Source organism: Trichoderma ghanense (assembly GCF_004382785.1).
Source record: "Trichoderma ghanense strain CCMA-1212 chromosome Unknown scaffold_4, whole genome shotgun sequence".
In the NCBI taxonomy this organism is placed as follows: domain Eukaryota; kingdom Fungi; phylum Ascomycota; class Sordariomycetes; order Hypocreales; family Hypocreaceae; genus Trichoderma; species Trichoderma ghanense.
Window position 1 is genome coordinate 1,505,968 of NW_027395667.1, and position 15,203 is coordinate 1,521,170.

The 15,203-nt window shown below is 54.7% G+C and overlaps 5 protein-coding genes across 5 annotated transcripts; 3 read left to right on the top strand and 2 right to left on the bottom strand.

Moving 5' to 3' along the window:
• Nucleotides 1-269: 269 nt before the first annotated feature.
• Nucleotides 270-1,764, top strand: CCMA1212_004660 (DASH complex subunit ask1; the record flags this gene model as incomplete). Its single annotated transcript, XM_073701957.1, has 4 exons — nucleotides 270-357; nucleotides 428-516; nucleotides 602-1,553; nucleotides 1,640-1,764. The coding sequence occupies 4 exons, from the start codon at nucleotides 270-272 to the stop codon at nucleotides 1,762-1,764; spliced, it is 1,254 nt and encodes a 417-aa protein (XP_073559991.1).
• Nucleotides 1,765-2,722: 958 nt separating this feature from the next.
• On the top strand, nucleotides 2,723-3,697 carry CCMA1212_004661 (uncharacterized protein; the record flags this gene model as incomplete). Its single annotated transcript, XM_073701958.1, has 2 exons — nucleotides 2,723-2,968; nucleotides 3,032-3,697. The coding sequence occupies 2 exons, from the start codon at nucleotides 2,723-2,725 to the stop codon at nucleotides 3,695-3,697; spliced, it is 912 nt and encodes a 303-aa protein (XP_073559804.1).
• Nucleotides 3,698-5,243: 1,546 nt separating this feature from the next.
• CCMA1212_004662 (uncharacterized protein) lies at nucleotides 5,244-5,666 on the bottom strand (the record flags this gene model as incomplete). The annotated part of the gene is made up of 1 exon (XM_073701959.1): nucleotides 5,244-5,666. The coding sequence occupies one exon, from the start codon at nucleotides 5,664-5,666 to the stop codon at nucleotides 5,244-5,246; it is 423 nt and encodes a 140-aa protein (XP_073559992.1).
• Nucleotides 5,667-7,939: 2,273 nt separating this feature from the next.
• CCMA1212_004663 (Ribosome biogenesis protein bms1) lies at nucleotides 7,940-11,583 on the top strand (the record flags this gene model as incomplete). The annotated part of the gene is made up of 3 exons (XM_073701960.1): nucleotides 7,940-8,005; nucleotides 8,081-8,151; nucleotides 8,251-11,583. Exons 1-3 carry the CDS (start codon nucleotides 7,945-7,947, stop codon nucleotides 11,581-11,583), a joined length of 3,465 nt encoding a protein of 1,154 aa, XP_073559805.1. The 5' UTR covers nucleotides 7,940-7,944.
• Nucleotides 11,584-12,569: 986 nt separating this feature from the next.
• Nucleotides 12,570-13,922, bottom strand: CCMA1212_004664 (uncharacterized protein; the record flags this gene model as incomplete). Its single annotated transcript, XM_073701961.1, has 4 exons — nucleotides 13,789-13,922; nucleotides 13,491-13,571; nucleotides 13,023-13,324; nucleotides 12,570-12,959 (listed from the first exon to the last, which is right to left on the bottom strand). Exons 1-4 carry the CDS (start codon nucleotides 13,820-13,822, stop codon nucleotides 12,570-12,572), a joined length of 807 nt encoding a protein of 268 aa, XP_073559993.1. The 5' UTR covers nucleotides 13,823-13,922.
• Between the last annotated feature and the right edge of the window lie 1,281 nt (nucleotides 13,923-15,203).

The following is a 15,203-nucleotide window of genomic DNA, read 5'->3' on the forward strand; positions in this document are numbered from 1 at the left end:
GTTCTCTTAGTTGCTGGCTACCTTAACTTTGAGCGTTCGGATGCCCCTCCATTGACCGCCCGCCAGAGTGCCAGCCTGCCCCTCATCGCGTCTCCACGCGTATCGAGCGAGAACTCGGGACCAAACAATGCCGCTTAAAACACACCAGACATATCGGCACGGAAATCGAGACCACTGCCATTCTACCAGCTCACAGCCGCTACATGCCCTAGATAAACTCATTGCCTAACCTCCTCGCCCCTCCTTGTCTTTTGTGAGGCAATCGCGCCATGTCTCGGCAAAGCGTCGCCCCGCGCAATCTGACCTTGACGGAAGAGCTGGAGAAGCTGGAGCAGTCCATCACTCTGACCCTGCAAGGTATGTCCAGCGCTCTTCCGACAGTGAGAATCGCGCTCTCTGTGTTAACGCGACTGGTGCCGCTTCCCAGAGATCGACCACAACTTCAGCAAGGCCCACAGAATCGTCACAACGGGCATCCTGCCGCTGGTGGAACAGTATGGGGAGCACTCGCGGGCTGTCTGGGAGGCATCCAAGGCAAGACGGCATATACCCCGAATCGACATCCTCGACGATATCAGATGCTAACTGATGTCGCTTCTAGTTTTGGAAACAATTCTTCGAATCTTCCGCAAACGTGTCCCTCTCCGGCTATGAGGACCAGGCGAACGGCAACGAAGACGAAACCAGCGCAGTGGAAGACAGCAGCGCCATGAGAGACGAGATGACAATCGACGACACGGCCGATCCCCAGGAAGATGCGACGAGAGTCAGCGGCGCCGGGCATCACTCGGCAATGCATGGCGAAGAGTCGATGCTGGACGACGCCGAGCTGGCAGGAAGCACGCCCCGTCCCCCCGCGAGCAAAGCGAAAGACAACATGTCCAATTTGGAGTCGCCCTATGAGGCCATGCGGCGGGAGATGGACTATGAAGAGGGCGGGACGATGGCGGCGCAACAGGACTCGGACGAGGAGATGGACTCCTCCGTCATATTTGCGCAGCATACAGCACGACTGCCAGATATATCGACAACGCCCAGGGGTCTGCCCAATCTTCAAAGCGGGGGTGGATCGGCTCAGCGGCAAAAGGATCCGCTGCTTCATCGCGTCCTCGACAAGACATATCGCATACAGGCTACACCTCACAAGTCGAGCGTTCGGAAATCCCCCGTGAAAGGCAAGCAGCCGGCGCTGCCTCAGCAGCAGCAGCAGCAGCAAGATGTGAAAATGGCGTGGCATGATTCTCCCATGTCTTCTCCGGAAATTGCCATCCCAACGCTGAGAAGCGAAGCCTTCATGACACCCTTCAAGAGCAACGTACGGCAGCGCCTAGCGGCGGCGAGCCAAGCTCCGCGAACCCCTGGCGTCAGCGTACAAACTCCCGCCGCTGGGAAAAAGACGCGTGACGCATTCGCGGCGGAGAGCGGTGCGGCTTCTGGAGGCAATACGGCGTATGAGATTGACTGGGAGAGCGACGAGGACGATAACCTCGGCATGAGCCCGCCTAAGACGATCCAGTTTGCGCTGCCGCCCTCGAAGCTGCTTCAGACACCGGGTAAGTTTGTCTCTTTCGTCACCCAGCACCACATCGTGACAAGTCTACACATGTAGCTAACCTTTGTCTCTCTTCTCCCAATATAGCGCGAGAAGCTAGCAGGAGGATTGTCGACGATATCCTCCTCGATGCTGGGGCAGGAGTGGATTCCTCGGAATATAGCCCGTCGATGGTCAAGATGAACGAGGACATTCTTAACGACAGTTTTTAAAGCGAAAAGGATAGAAGAAAAACATTGCCCAACGCATCTAGGAAGGCGCTTCATGATAAGAAGTGGACAAAGTTCGTGAGAGTGATACGTTTGAACCCTACCTGACTTCCCGCTGTCACCGTGTTGGCCGGAAACGCAAGGCTTTGAAAGCTTGAGCTAAGCACATCAGCTGCATTTTCAGCTTGCCTCGAGGAACGGGCTGGAGCGAGCTTGGCATGGTCACCAAGCCCTGTGGCTGTCTGAGTGCACCCTCGACAGCCAGCTTTCTTGCCGGTCGAGGCTCCTTAGAAACTCTGCGAGCCCGTGAATCGTGCGGCACCATCATCATGAGACCCCGACTGTGCGTCAAGGCAACTACACGTGAGTGTCTCACCGACCTTCCCCGGGACCAACCAAAGCCCTTCAACAGAATATTGACAGAAATACAGGCAGTCTGCACAAAGGCCATCCTAATGTTGAAAAGTTAGAGAAACCGACCGGGCCAGTCAACGACAAGCCGTGATTCCGATAGCAGCATCCCCGCTAGAGAGACTGGGGGCTGTCCAGTCGTATGCAAGGGGTTGGAACCTGACACCTCTCTTTTTTTTCTCTCTTTTCTTTCTTTTTCTTTTCTTTTCTTTTTCTTCCCTTTCAGCTCGGCAGTGTCTAATTAGCTGTCAGGAAAATGATGTAAGACTGGATCTTGAGGCCGTCGTCGAGCACAGGCGTCGAGGCTCTTGCTGAGGCGCCACGCACAAGAGAAGCCACCGCTTCAGTCAGTCATTCATGCCACTGTCTCATCCATCCATCCATCCCACCCTCTCTCTCCCCCCAGTATATCACCCAAGATCTCCTCTTTACCGCTCCTGCTGGTCTCTTCCTTTCTCTATCTCTCTCTCTCTCTCTCTCACTTCTTTCGGGCCTCGTACGTTTCTTTTGTGAGACACCGTACTCTTGCAACTCGCAAGAGTTTGGCACGATGCCCGGCATGGATCGTTACGCTGCGGAAAGCCGCCGCCTGCTGTCAATGTCGATGCCCTTCCTCAATGAAGAGCTCATGAAGGGGACGCCAAGGTTTAGGGGCCAAGACCTGAGAGACCCTCGGCTTCGACGTAGTACATTGGATCCGAAGGCGATTGTGTTCGAGTCTCGGCTGGGAGGCGGATCTGATGGCTTTGTCTGGAAGGTCAGATTTGGCGACGAGGGACCATTTGCGTTGAAAGTTGTGAGTGACGCCGACCTCCACGGCTGCGACCTTCGCTCACATACAATTGTGCGCACCGAATAGTTCTGGGACCAAGTGCCTCCACACGAACCTGGTTTATACTACTCAATGCAGAGAGAGTGCCAAAATGCCGCCGTCTTCCAGATGATGGAGGCATCCTTAGACGTCGACCCAGTCTTGGTGTACGACCACCCCATGGGGAGGAAAGAGGCAATAGAAAATTACTTTTCATTCTGCGAGGAGAACTGCCGCCCCAATCTGTTACCGAATGCCACCAAGCCGGCTGCGCTTCCAGGAGCCACATATATCTCAACGCTACCACGCCTGACCAAGTGCTATGGCTGGCTGAAGCTCCGAAAAGACCTGTGGTCGGGACTCCCAGACGACATGCAGGCTTCGCACGAGGACCCCAGCAAGGTCAAAAGGCTCATGTCGAGCCACATGGACTGCATCGGGGTCGTCTACGAGCTGATTGAGGATGGCGAAAACGATGCCGCCGCCATCGAGGAGCTCGACAGGTTCCTCTGGCAAGCCGGCTTTGCATTTACGATCCCTCCGAATCTGAAGGACTGGAAGAACGGCATCATGATCGACCATGCAGGGATTGTCCACGTCCGCGGATATGGGTGGAACGAGGACGACTACATGAAGAGGAGCGTGGAGGGGATGCTGGCGGGGCTGGATGACGGGACGGACATCCAAGACGACGAGCCTCTTGCACCCGAGTAGCTTTCGATGAGCCTCAACTGTTTGTACGATCGTCAGGTATCAAGGGAGCGTTGATTGGGCAGCTCTCTATGGGAAAAATTGGGTTACGAGGGGCTTTTTTGGGATCATGTACTGATGGGATAGACTACTTGGGAAGCGCTCTTGACTGTGCATCAGATTGTGATAGTACGCAACAGTCAGCGCAAAAGGGAAATGTTTGATATCATCTGAATTTGAAACTACTTTTTGTTTCCAAGAATATCCCCTTGTGTAACCTCATCGAAGCTTCTCGCCATGTCAACATCTCTCGTGTAACCACACCACACCCATGTATGCCAGCCGGAGATGCCAACAGCTTTACTGTACAGCAAAACGATGATCCCCATATCCCAGAGACAAGGGCCTGGACGCCGAAAGATGGAACCCACTTGGATGCGAGTTATGCAAGGGAGATGTCAGCCTCTTGCACCACATGAGCACATACATAGAGCAGCCCGTCGCGATGGATGGTGCGGAGTACCCTGTAAGGCAGCCCTCCTCCCTTGGACGAGGCGAGGCGTCATTGGATGCCGTCGAGCCGATCTGTCCCGTTCCTCGAAGCCAATCAACGCTTCGGCGCTTGAGGCCCGAGGGTATCGAGTATCGAGTGGGATTTCCCTCCAGGGGATCTTCTCGGTTACGGTGTGCAGTTTGGGGCCTTTTTTCGTGGCGATATCAGCCAGCCCCCTGCGGGTGACCTCGAGAGGAAGACAGGGGGGGGGGCGTGAAGAGGCGAAGGAAGGACCATCGCTCCTAGGGCTAGGTGAAAAGTTTATGTGTATCCCTGTGGCCACTTAATGCGAGACATGCTGCTCACCGGGTCCTTGCTGGGGCCGCGGAGCAGATCCAGAGACATTTCTGTGATATTCTGGTCTTGAACCAATCTCTAGGCGCCCTTGGTCCTGCTTTTCACGCTACGGTGAGAGCGTCTCGAGAGGACTTGGATAACAGAGGATAGGCATAATGAAAGCTGCAAATCCCAAAGATGCCTTGTTGAGCGTAACAGCAGGGCTGGTTTCGTAAGCTCTCTCAAGCGCGTCTCGGTGAGAGTGCAATTTCCCGTTCATAGGCTGGATGGAAGGTATTCCGGAACAAGTCCTGTATGAAAGCCACCTCTACTGTAGAGCTTCTCAATGCCATCGTGGTTACTCCTATGCATCGTCTTCAACCTTGATATTGTGTAAGTTGCTCATCACCGTTAACCCAGCGTGTCTCAGCCATGAGCATTGATGACACTACCCTACAAACCATGCAGGGCTCAGCAGCCTATAGGCATTCAACGCATATATGGAAAGGCTACACGCCAATGATGATGGAATTATTTGATTGATGCACAGAAATCGCCGTAGCATCATCCGCTCAATATTACTATTTGATATACTTTTGTGACATCATGGCCCCGATCCCAACTCCATGCTGTCCCTCCACGCTTCTATGTGAGATGATTCGGTGGCATCCGGCTCGCTAGAAACCAAGCAAATAAGAAAGTTGAAAGCAAGGAAAAGAAAGAGAATCCATCATCTGCTCTCTAAGCCCAGAATCTGTTCCGAGGCATCATTGCCTCGTTGGGATTCGGCAGCTTCGGTTCCGGTTTGCTATGGGAGCGGCTCTTGCTCTTCTTTGTCGCCGCCGCCAAGAGGGCTCTCTTTTCCGTGGCAACCGAGGAGAGTGAGGCGGTTTCGCTTCGATCCTGCTCTAAAGACGCAGCGCGAGCTTCTGCCTCGTCTCGACGCTGGTTGTGGAGGATGGCGCCAATCATCTGGCTCAGGCCGCGGTGTTCCAGGGTGGACGGTGGGTAAGACGATGAAGGCTTCTCAGGCCTGGACTGCGAATCTTTGTTGGCTTTCTTGCCCAGGGAGGGACCGGGCCGTTCAGCCTTGCCGATTGACAGGCCGCCGTTGTGTCCGATGAGAGACATGTTTGTGCTGGTTGTGTTGGGCTTGTTGTTCATGGTCAGTTGGACTGTAATGGTTGAGAGTCTGAAAAAGAGAGGCACACAGGCTGGAGTTGATTGGGGATGAGTTGCGGAATTGTGGCTTATTATAAGGTAGTCGGAAGTTATCAAAGGCGTCGTCTTGTCTTCCACACCTGTCGAGAGAAGGCTGTGCAATGAAGCTGTTGGTTGCTGCTGTTCTGACTGATGGCTGCCTTGGACAACCAGGCATCAGCCATCCTTTATATACACAAACCAGGCTCCGAGAAGAAAGCTTCAACGTCGCTTGTCCATGCCATGCCAAACCCAATTCATCAGCAAGGCTTCAACCGCTGCGTGCGTCTGACCCGCAGTCCACATCATGGCCACGATGCTAACAAACTCTTTTTTGCACATCCTGGACGCTCCAGCTCCTTTCACGAGGCTCAGCGACAGTCACCAGGAACCCGCTAATGCACAACAATTGCCCAATTGACTCACTGGCGCCGGTCAGCCGTCTGGAGTAGTTTCGGGTACTTGTCGCGCGTAAAAGATGGTAGAGTGTTAGCGTGGGAAATTGAGTGTAGGCTGGATTGATGAATGGAAGCTGTCTCGTCATTTCCCCCTCCCCCTGTATCCAGCCTTGTGGGGGAGGGTCCGGGATGTGCCATGACCCACGAGGACGATGACGAGTGGTGTCTGATGGATGAGGGCGTGAATGCTTACAAAGAGCTGCAAACATGACCAGGACACGCAACACCTGCTGCCGGTTGCTCTTGGTGCTCGTTTGGAGAGTCTCGGGGCTGTCTCGAGAGGTCCAGAATACGGAATCTCAATCGACCTACTCCCTCCTTCTACTTCTCGTATGTATGCATTGAACGGGCGGTACATGTACGTGATGGCCGCTGGACGGACGCCTTTGTCAGGCGAATTGGAGACACAGCCTCACTTTATTGGTTCACGGTCACGACTGCCGATACCCATGGATCAAGATTATGCTCACGGCCACGAACAGAGTTACATCCGCTCATCTCCAGCGTGACTCCAGAAGGATCCCATTCACTGAAAATCGCACCTCCTTTCGGGGGAGGACGAGGCGAGGCTGGTGCTCGTTCTGAGTCACGATCGCACTCGCCAGTGAACGAATGGACGCCTTTAAGCGCACAAAGCGCTGCTGATGACGCTGGTGCGCGCACGCCAGTATCAAGTAGGTACGCGTGCCTTACGTAGCCTCGCGTCGGCACCACGTACCTCTGCGGCCATTTCGATACCAAGGGTAAACAGGCTCAATACTCTTTCTTCCCTATGGTAACCCTCTCACTCTTGTCCGGTGAGTTTCACAGCCAGCCGTTACAATTGGAACTTTGAGCTTGTAGGTTCGCACTCTCCTCTGCTGGATATCAGGTGCCATCTCCATGGGATCTCAAAGAAAGCACACAAATTGTTCCTCGCGAAGATGCTCAAAGGACAAGAACTTGAACCTCGAAACGGCAGGACAAAGTATTCGGCTCCTCTGCCAAACCTTTTCGTGCCAACAAACACCGCCATGCAAGGCAAAGCAATGGCTGCGGCTCGTCGTGACTCCTTCGTGCAGCTGGCAATTTCGTTATGACTCCTCGATCGTCCCCCTTGCCGTCCTAACCCCGAATGGGCAGGGCACCACTCCATCCGCCCAACGGCTCTCGATGCGATTTGCTGGACGGATTCGCGGCCAACACAAGCCGTCCAGTCCCATGACACTAGCCTGGTCCTTATCAGAAGCCTGAATCATCTCAGAGGAGGGTGAAAAGTGAAGCAACGCGGCAACTTTGTGTGTCTGGAAAGCAACGGCTATCGGTACCTTTTGGACGAGAAAGAATCTGACACGTCCTGGTACAGATCCCATCAATCATCGGAGTGCACAGTTTCGATGTCTGCTCCTCGAAGCGTGTGGTTTCTCTCTTGGGAGCGGTGACTAAGGTAGATACATAGATATCCAGGCCGCCACCCTTCTCGGCCTAGAGACACTACAAACACATGGTGCCTATGCCGAAAGCCGAGTTCACATGAGAAGAATCGACAAGAAGGCGTGGCAAAGAGACGTTGCCCAACCAAAGTATCGTATTATTCTTGATGTTTGATCCAACTCCGCATCCAAACTTCGAGGTGTTATTAGTGCTCCAGGCAATTGTGGTCTGCGCTAGCATTAGCGGGGAGGCTTATCGAGGCTTATCGATAACAAATGCCTTATCGCTGGCATCGTCGGTTCAAAAAATTTCCCAGCTCAACTCGCAAATCCTGCCACTGAGCGGCGACTGAACCGCCACGACAAGCCATCATGGAGGATCAGACGCATAAGCCGCATCGCAAGAGCAAGGAGAAGAAGCAGCAATCGGGAGGTAAGTTCTCTTTCGAGATTGGAGCCCATGGGTTTCTGGACATGGCAATGGAGTTTTTATGCTGACTTGTCGCAGATCGCAATCCCAAGGCTTTCGCCTTTGCCAGGCCCGGCAAGCTTCAGCGACAGGCTGCCAGATCTTCAGATGTATGTTTTTGTCCCGTCGTCCCGTTTCGTCGTCTGGAGATACTTTGGGCGCTTGTCTTATGATACGACACAATCCATATACTGACTAATTCCTTCAAGATCAAAGAAAAGCGTCTCCATGTGCCCCTCGTCGACCGGCTACCGGACGAGGCGCCGCCGCGCCTCGTCGCCATCGTCGGCCCTCCCGGCGTCGGCAAGACGACCCTACTGAAGTCGCTTATTCGACGATATGCCAAAGAGACAATCTCGGACCCCCAGGGCCCCATCACCGTCGTCACCTCGAAGAAACAACGGCTCACCTTCATGGAATGCCCCAACGAACTGGAAGCCATGGTGGACGTGGCCAAAGTGGCTGACATCATCCTGCTCATGATTGACGGCAACTACGGATTCGAGATGGAGACTATGGAGTTCCTCAATATCCTGGCCGCTACGGGTATGCCGGGCAACGTCTTCGGCGTCTTGACCCATCTCGACCTCTTTCGCAAGCCTTCTGCCTTGAAGGATGCCAAGAAGCACCTGAAGCGAAGACTGTGGACGGAACTGTACCAGGGCGCCCATCTTTTCTATCTCTCCGGCGTCATGAACGGCAGATATCCCGATCGTGAGATTCACAACCTCTCTCGCTTCCTGTCTGTCATGAAGAGCCCGCGACCTCTCGTCTGGAGGAACACCCACCCTTACGCCATCATCGACAGCTTCCGCGATGTCACTCACCCAACCAAAATTGAAGAGGACCCCAAATGCGACCGATCCATCGTCTTATCGGGATATCTACGCGGAACAAACTTCTCAACCCAGGGCCAGCGAGTCCATGTCGCTGGTCTGGGCGACTTCACCGTGTCGGCTATGGAAGTTCTGCCCGATCCTTGTCCTACACCAGCAATGGAACAGGCCTTGGCCAAGATCACAGGGAAGAAGGGGCGGAGAAGACTAGACGAAAAGGAAAAGAAACTATATGCCCCCATGTCTGATCGAAGTGGCCTCAAAATCGATGGTGATGCCATCTGGATCACTAGAGAAAAGGGCTTCACCTTCGACAAGGACGCCGACAACGTCGAGCGTGGCGAAGGTGAAGAGATGATCATTGGACTCCAAGCCGAGCGGAGGCTTCTTGGTCAGACAGATGATGGAGTGCAGCTCTTCAAGGGCGGCCAGGAAGTCAAAGCTCTAGACGAGGCACAAGATACCGGCAGGAAAGAGCCCCGCAAAGCCAGGATGGCCGAACGGGAAGAAGGGGATGATGCCGAGAACGAGGACGACGAAGGCTTCGTCAGTGGCAGCGACGAGGAAGACCCTGAAGAGGACGAAGAGTTCAACGAAGAGAAACTGGGAAGCATGTTCCGCAGCAAAGATGCCGACAAAGTGGCCAGCGGGGATGATGACGTGGCCTTTGCGGACAGCGACTCCGATCTTGGCTCCATTACAGACCTTGATCAGGACGAAGATGCAGAAGATGACGAAGAGTACGATTCTGATGAGGAGAGTGCGGCTCTGAGATGGAAGGAAGGCATGGCCGATAGGGCCATGAAACTCCACAGCCGGAAACGCTCCTATCACACCGCAGATCTAGCTCGCTACCTCTACGACGGCTCCATGACCGCCAGCGAGGTCATCAAGAAGTGGAAGGGCGAGGACGCAGAAGACTCAGAAGAGGAGGACATTGAACAGGATTCGGAAGACGAGGAATTCTTCAAGAAGACATCACAAGAGAGCGAAGACCTTATCGAGGACCGCTCAATACCAGAGTACGACTATGAGGACTTGGCAGCAAAGTGGGCATCGCAGGAGAACATAGAGGCGCTCAAGAGGAAGTTCACGTCAGGAAGAAGAAGTGGAGGTGGAGACGACGAGGACGAGGAGGGTGACTTTGGTGGTTTCGACGACGACGAGGACGGCGAGGGAGATGAGGGTGGTGAGGATAGCGAAGGCGACGGTGAATTCGAGGACCTGGAAGCCGACCCGCAGAATGCGTCCCCACAGCAGCAGACGGCGGAGGAGATACAAGCAGAGCGCGAAAAGAACGCCAAAAGGAAAGAGGAGCTCAAGGCGAGGTTTGAGGAGGAGGACCGAGATGGCTTCTTGAACGACAAGGCAAAAGCTCGGCGAGAAGGCGGCGAAGATGAGCAAGAGTTTGGCGAGGATGACTGGTACGATGCCCAAAAGGCAATGATCAAGAAGCAGTTGGACATCAACAAAGAGGAGTTTGAGAACCTGGACGAGCGCCAGAGGGTCGCTGTCGAAGGCTACCGCGCCGGCAAGTACGCCAAGCTGGTGCTGGAGGGTGTGCCGGCCGAGTTTGTCTCCCGCTTCGACGCCCGGCTGCCCATCATCGTTGGCGGCTTGTCGCCTACCGAGGACCGCTGGGGCTTCGTCCAGGTGCGCATCAAGCGTCACCGCTGGCACAAGAAGATCCTCAAGACCAACGACCCCCTCATCTTCTCGCTGGGTTGGCGCCGCTTCCAAACGCTGCCCATCTACAGCATCTCCGACTCGCGGACGCGCAACCGCATGCTCAAGTACACGCCGGAGCACATGCACTGCTTCGCCACCGTCTATGCGCCCCTGATTGCACCCAACACGGGCTTCGTGTGTTTCAACTCCTTCTCGTCCGCCACCCCGGGCTTCCGCATCGCCGCCACCGGCACCGTCCTCTCCGTCGACGAGTCAACTGAGATCGTCAAGAAGCTCAAGCTGACGGGAACCCCCTACAAGATCTTCAAGAACACAGCCTTCATCAAGGGCATGTTCAACTCAGCCCTCGAGATCGCAAAGTTCGAGGGCGCCTCCATCAAGACCGTCTCCGGCGTCCGCGGCCAGATCAAGCGTGCCCTGTCCAAGCCCGAGGGTCACTTCCGCGCCACCTTTGAGGACAAGATCCTTGCCAGCGACATTGTCTTCCTGCGTGCCTGGTATCCCATCAAGCCGCACCGCTTCTACAACCCCGTCACCAACCTCATCGGCTGGCAGCCAATGCGCCTCACGGGCGAGGTCCGCCGCAGCGAGGGCGTCGCCACCCCCCAGCTCAAGAACTCGCAGTACCGCAAGATCGAGCGCCAGACCCGCCACTTCAACGGCCTGCAGGTCCCCCGTGCCCTCGCCGCCAGCCTCCCGTTCCGCTCCCAGATCATCGCCACGAAGCCGCAGAAGAAGAAGACCTACATGCAGAAGCGCGCCGTCGTCCTCGGCGCCGAGGAGAAGAAGACGCGCGCCTTCCTGCAAAAGGTCGTCACCGTCCACAACGATCAGGTCGCCAAGCGCCGGGCCAAGAAGGACGAGACCCGTGCCGCCTTCAAGAAGAGGCTGGCCGAAGGCGACGAGAAAAGGGAGGCCCGGGAGAAGAAGGAGAGCAAGGAATACTGGCGCAAGAACGGCCGCAAGAGGAGTGCTGGAGACGACGAGGGCGGCGGCGGTGGCAAGAGGAGAAGGTGAGCATCACGCTGATGGGCATGATGGCGCGAGTTGCGCGTTGGGCAAATTCTCGTTTCAGCATCAGGTATACAAATCATATTGTGCAATAGCTACTTCGTACTGGACCTTCGGACTTGCATAGATTACTACTATTTACGTTCATCGTGTACATTCATACCAAATGGAAGAGTCCCTTTGTACTTCATGTCCGGTGCCCCTCAAGCTGTTACTTTTCACTCAACGATTCCGTAACATCGCTGCCGCGCAAGTCGAGCAATTAAAAGCTACATCCGAGCCAGTTATTGTCCGTAGAAAGGGAGGTTGACCATCTGCAGTGATTCAGGGGTGCCATGGCCGTCCCACGGTGCGGGTTGCAGCTCACCCACGGGCCCCCGGGAAAAGCTGCAGATACACTCAACCATGACATACACGCAATGGCTGCAGTCTCGCACAAGAGCAAGAGAGGGAAATCATATGCAAATCACCCTGTCGAAGCATTTGCGCACTACCTAACACTAAACATAATTCCATACAAACAATGCCCTGCCTAGAGCCACAAAAGCCCCTATGGAAAACAGGGCAGGAGACTCGAAGCTTAGGGAAAAGGAAAGGACAACAGGGAGAAAGCGACCATGCCAAACTGATGATAGATAATGAAAAAGAGGGTTTGCGAAAACAAACCTACGGCCTCGTAGCAACGCCTTGATCCTCCACACTCTTCCCCAGTGTCTGTGCCTTTCTCAGCGCCAAGGGCTGCTCTTTCTCGCTCCACGAACCCCTCTGCGCCGATTGGGCGGATATCATGCTCTGATCGGCGGTATACCGTCGCTGAGTCCCCATAAACCATGCTGCCCTCCTTGACCTGATATCAACCTTGCAAACATCAATCACCCTGAGGCGAGGAATGACCTGCCGAGAAAAAGAATGTGATGAGAGCTGTTGTGGAGCTCAATTGGCGTTTATCGTTTCTTGAACCACAAACACATGTGCGGGTCAATGAGGCTCATTTAAGCAACGATAGGCTCTTGAGGGGCAGGCTGTTCGGCGGCCTTGGGCTCCTCAGTAGGAGGGGAGGGGAACTCGACAGGCGACTTCCTGGCGGCCGAGGGAGACAGGCTACGGGTGCGCAGAATCTCATGAACCTTCTCGGTGTAGTCTCCAGCATATTGCTTCGACACGGTAGCGAGGTGATCGGCCTGCTTCTGAGCGGCATCTCGGACTTGGGCAGTCTGGGCGCCGATGACGTCGGCAGCACTCCTGAGCTGCTCGTCGATAAACTCCTTGTTTTTGGAGTAGATCAGAGGGGCGAAGAAGGCAATGGTGGTCGCAACGATGGCAAGGACCCAGTAGGGCAGCACCTTGATGAGGAGGCTGGAAAGGAGGGTAACGGCGAAGGCCTAGAGTGTGAAGTAATGTTTAGTTCCAGGTCAAGCCAAGTAGGAAATGCGCGCGAGACCCACAGCAGACGAGGCGTAGACATTCTCGACAAAGACAATGCGCTGAGCTTCAACCAGGAAGAAGTTGATGAGTCCGTGGGCCTCACTGCCTAGCTTGTCAAATGTTTCGCGAGGCAGCGTAAAGTACTCGCGAGGGCGAAGCTGAGAAGCCAGACCATTGTTCAGAACTGCTTTGCCTGCAACCTCGGCAGCAACGGTGGTGGCCAGGACCATCCAGGACAGTCCGAGGGCCCAGCGAAGGAGGCTGAGATACCGGACGGCGACGATGCTAGCAACGACGGAGGCATAGGCGACGGCCGAGTCACCTGCGATGGAAAATTCAAGGGTTAGTCATGTGAGGTGGCGCCATGGTTGCGATAGTTCGCCGCAGTGAACAGGTCATAAAAGCGATCCAACAAAGACAAGGGGAGAAAGGCATAAATGCCAGCATCAAAAGTGGGTGGTTGCTGGAAGCGGGGGGTGTTTACTCACGAGGATTTTCCCAGGAGAAGAGATGGGAGAAGAGCGAACGGTAGGGCGCCAGGGACTCTCCAGTGCTGCCGTTGGCGGCTTCTAGAGCTCATCGTCAGCTACACATGAGGGGCAAGATGGCGGGCTCTGAGGCCTTGTCGGTCACATGCAAAAACTATCCAGGCCAAGCGTCAGCATCCGTCATCCATGATATTACTAGCCAGCGCCCCCGTTCTCCCTGTATGTAGGTACGGGATCGATCGAGCGGAACAAGTGGGAAGAGGAAGCAGAGGCGTAGCAGCGCGTCCACATACCTTACTGGAGTGGCCGTTTGCCGCATCGCTATCAGCCATGATGCTCGAGTTCTTGGATGGGTTTTATCGTCGAGAAGGTTTGTCGCAGAAGAGGGCTTTCTTCCGGCTGTGGGAGGGGCTCTGTCGGTCGCGCAAGTTTGTGATACGGGCGGCGAAGAAGAGAGGTCGAGAGCTGCGGTTTTCTAGGGGCTAGAAAGCTGTTGTTTCAGCATCGTCAGAGAAGAGAAGAGGAGAAACGGCGAGGGAAACCAGCTGCGCCGAGCTAGTAGAGACTGCGAAAAGCAACGGTGTCGTCTTGTTGACAGCAGGTTGAGGGAAAGGACAGTTTGGAGTGACTGCGTACCTTAGTCTCCTTTGTGATGAGGTGATGGAAGAGAGAAGAAAAGAGGTTTCAGTTCACAGGAGGGGCGAGAAAGCGCTGGAATGTGCGGCAGGTGGGATGCTCGGTTTTTTTTTTTTTACTCAGGTGCTTGCGTTATGTGCGCGTGTGTGCAAGAGGGAAGTTTGCTTATGAGGAAAGGACCAGGGCGCGGGTCTTTCAGGTGAGGGAAGCTGCGGGCGAGCTTTAAGCTTGTTAGCGGCAGGTGTCGACGTGGTTGTGACGCTGCGATTTCGTGCGCCCCTCCCCTTGCTGCCTGCCTGTTTTTTCCCTCTTTCTGCTTGGTCTTGCTGTTTGCTGGTTCTGTCTGGGTACTACTATTTTTATCGGGTTTGGTTTTAATCTATAATTTATCTATTTCCTTCCCCTCTATTCAGAGACCCTGGGGTTATTCCTCATTCAGTCCTCCTCTGGGCGCCTGCTAACCGTACTCACTTCCTTCCTTGTTTGCGCCTCCTCCCCCATCTTCTCTCCACGACACGTGCAAGTACCTTCGCTCCTACCGAAAAGAGACCTTGCCCACCAGAAACAGATCCCTCCCACTCCGAGAAGAACAAACCACTTATTAGCAATACCTACTTTGCGGTAGGGGGGTTGCAAATGCCATTTAATCGATTTCGAAATCAAATTCGAAATTAACATGTGCTGGTGGAGAGCTTACAGGCACAGGTCACTCCGTACTACTGCGCGAAGTACCTTAGCTCCGCCGGTGGAGTACCCTTTGCGGAGAGCCAGCGCGAAACAGGTACAAGCTCGGTCTCGGACAGCTACAAGGCGCAACGGCAACCCTGGGGGTCGCCCATGATGCAACGCGATGGCGCTAAGAGCAGTACTTAGCTACAGACAAGAACAAGCCTGGCGAGAGAGAGCAAGCATCGTCACCTACCCACCAATGACGCACCGTCGTCACATCTCCAATGGATCGCACAACCCTGCTATTAGGTCAAGTCTGCCACATTCAGCATCATTACGAGCACGACTCTTCATTTGGACACTTACTTTGTACAGAGCATTTGAAAGGTATTATTTGCAGTGTCCCCC